This window comes from Vigna unguiculata, chromosome 3 (assembly GCF_004118075.2).
Source record: "Vigna unguiculata cultivar IT97K-499-35 chromosome 3, ASM411807v1, whole genome shotgun sequence".
Classification (NCBI taxonomy): Eukaryota; Viridiplantae; Streptophyta; class Magnoliopsida; order Fabales; family Fabaceae; genus Vigna; species Vigna unguiculata.
The window spans coordinates 14,747,248-14,750,463 of record NC_040281.1 but is presented as its reverse complement, the minus strand read 5'-3'; the positions used below and the strand labels follow the sequence as shown (position 1 = coordinate 14,750,463).

Genomic DNA, 3,216 nt, shown 5'->3' with positions numbered 1-3,216 from the left:
ACTTCACAATACTAAGCAGCTTTGTTTTACTTTGACCATTAAGTTAGGCAAACGTAAAAATCATTTTATGGTTAATAGTTTCTTATTTTTCCATTTTAAGAGTAACCAAAGCCAATAATAATTTCATTATTGATCTTGTTTTACAGATATAATTAATATCAAACTACTATAACAATCTAATATCATAGATAATTGAACAAAGTTAGCAATATTCTCTGACTTTTTCCGACCCATATTTTACTTAATATTAAAAAAAGAAATAGAAAATGGAGACATCAAACAAAAACGCAAGAGAAAGACTGAAAAAAATTGCGATCTACGAAGAAAGTGAGAACAAAAACTTGAAAAAACATTGATTTATAATAAATCTCATCTGATATATAGTGTTGACAATTCTCTTAAAAAATCTCTCTCCACAAATAATGGAATATCTATTTGCACCTGGTGCCTCTGGAATGCTTACAAACAAATCTTGCACATGTTATGTTACTTGCATGTGTGTGACCAGGTTGATCAGATAAAGCAAATGGCTGAACACGCAGAAGTTCTTGAAGGCATCATAAGAAGGGAAAGAAAGCAAAATGGAGAGTAACAATGTCCACCGAACCATGAATATATGAAGTAATATTTCAATCAGATCAATAACGTTACACTAGCCATGCGAAAATCTCAAATGAGCTGCATGCAAACACATGACTAATACACATAAAAAAAGATCTTGTTTCTAAGTACAAGGACTCATACCCCACCATTTTTTTTTCCTTCAAACCAGTCTCCACGCACCATATATAGCAGATCGATGTCAAGCCAACCCACTTCAAAACAAAGCATCCGAAGCAGGCTAGAGTGTGTGACGATGAGTCAGGATCACATATATATAACTAAACAAAACTATCTCTTCAAATTAACTATATATACAAAGTGGACCATAAACAAGGCCAAAAAAAACCGAGATATAGATATAGATATAGGTATGGATGAGATGCATGGTTGGTTTGAATTAATTCTGGTGGTGTGTCTTGTTGTGGAAGATGGAAGGGACTATGTCTTGAAGGAGGCCATATTCAGAAGGAAGATACTGGTTGTGAAGAAGAGAGTTGTTAATGTTGTAGGAAGAGTAAATGGAGGGGGGAGTGGCGGCGGTGGTAACGGCGGTGGTGGTGGTGGTAACGGCGTTTGTTGATTGGGTGGAGAAGAGGGTGTTGTGAAAGTGATGGTGAGGGTGGTGGTGGTGGTGGTGATGCTGATGATGCATGTGAAGGAAGAGATCTTGAGGGAAGTTTGACCCGGCTGCAAGTGGAGTTGGTGTGGCGAGCAAAGAAGGTGTGAACATTCCTGCGGCCGCATTCCCTCTCAGCGATGTGGGGACCGGATGGTTGTGCTGACCTTCATACGTTGTTATCACAGTGGTTGGGTCCTGAAATGACCTCTCCACGCGTTTCTTCACTGTGCACTTCTGCGTAGTGCACCTGTAGTAGCTCCTGCAATATTCGTTCACCATCAAAATACACCTCACTTCAACCCAATGACCTCTACTTTCATTTTCCTTTTCTTCATTTTCATTAGGATTCAATCCGGAGAGGAAGAATATTAATAATGTCTCTAGTATATATATAATGAGTCATATCTACAAACAGATTTCTTATATATCATCTGAAATGTAAAGATCTAAGAGATTGATGGAGCTATGATAACATCAGCGGCAAAGGGAATAATTTTATGTGAAAACTATAGCTAGGCTTGATTTGGATCTTATTTGGGTGCAAGGAAAGGGAAAAAGGTGTTCATACCTTGGGTAAGGGCTATTCTTGACAGCTTTCTGTCCATATTTTCTCCATCTGTATCCATCTTCAAGGTGATCAACCTCACTCTTGGTCATGAAGGCAAACCTCGGCTCCTTCTGCTTCTTCTCTCCTTTCTTCTTATCCTTGTTCCTGTTAATTTAAAAGTTACAGATTCTGAGTTGCACCATTGAAGCATAAACAAGAGAAAAGTATATAAAAACAAGGGATTGAGCTAGATCAGGTTAAGAAAATGAGAAAAAAGCCACTCACCCTTTCTTAGAGTTTTCTCCTCCTTCTTCTGTTTTCACCTGCCTATCCTTTTTGCTCTTCCCCGAATCTTCTTCGGCCCCGGCTTCAGAAGATGAAGAAGAGATAGATGAGTTAAGAGTGGCAAGGGTTTCGGTGGCAGCAGTGGCAGCAGCTCCATCTCCTCCTTCTGCAGGCTTGTGGTTCCCTTCAACAGATGAGAAAACCTCGGATGAAGAAGGAGAAAGGCCAAAGGAAGTTGCAAGAGAATTGTAGTCCATGCCCCCTTGCAAACACTCGGTGAAGGTCATGTAGGAGGGATCAAAGGGTTGTTGTGAGTCATAGGGTGTTGAAACCGCAGGGATTAAGGAAGTGGAAAAGTGCTTTTGGTACATGTCAGATCCTCCTCCTCCTCCTCCTCCTCCTGTTCCGTGGTGATTGTTGTGGTCTAGGACAAGGTCCTGGTAGTAAAGTTCTTTAGGTTCAACAGACATGAAGAAGAAAGAGAAGAGAAAGAGAAGTAGCAGAAGAAAAGAGTAGTACTGTGAGGTCGCGTATGCTTGGTGGGGACTATGTAGCTTATCTCTTCAACTTAATTAATGTGTGTATTTATAAGATTATAAGAAAAAGGGAAATTAAAAAAGTCTTTGAGTTTGAATGGGGAGCTGCTATGGTCACTTTTAAAAGGAGGTTGACAAAATACCTTCCAATCACAAGACCAGAAAGTGCTTTCTCATATGGAAACATTTTCAGTCATGTTACTTCCATTAAGGAAACTCATCCATATGTTACTTATGGAGACACCCTCATTCTCACTCTAAATCAACCATCTATTGCTGCTAACTCTACAATTATATACAACAACAAAAATAACAAACATAGTAATCCATATATACTTATATAATAACCTCATCATCAATTCCTTAAATAAATCACTCTCAGCTAAACATGCCTTAGAATATAGTATGAGAATTCCCTGGTCAAGACAAAATGTAGAGTTTGCCGTATACATTGAGTGAGCACACAGATATTATATATATATATATATAAAATCTAATCACTCTTATGTAATCTCAATTAATATTTGGCATAACCGAATCTTCAGCCTTTTGAAACTCAAAGAGTTGGCATAAAAATGTGGTTCATTTTTTAAATTTGCTTGACTATTCAGTCCAATTGGGAGTCT

The 3,216-nt window shown here is 38.3% G+C and overlaps 1 protein-coding gene across 1 annotated transcript; it reads right to left on the bottom strand.

The window, feature by feature from the left end:
- Positions 1 to 379: 379 nt before the first annotated feature.
- Positions 380 to 2,694, bottom strand: LOC114176672 (WRKY transcription factor 28-like). The gene is made up of 3 exons (XM_028061783.1): positions 2,055 to 2,694; positions 1,791 to 1,934; positions 380 to 1,481 (listed from the first exon to the last, which is right to left on the bottom strand). Exons 1-3 carry the CDS (start codon positions 2,522 to 2,524, stop codon positions 1,001 to 1,003), a joined length of 1,095 nt encoding a protein of 364 aa, XP_027917584.1. The 5' UTR covers positions 2,525 to 2,694; the 3' UTR covers positions 380 to 1,000.
- Positions 2,695 to 3,216: the final 522 nt, after the last annotated feature.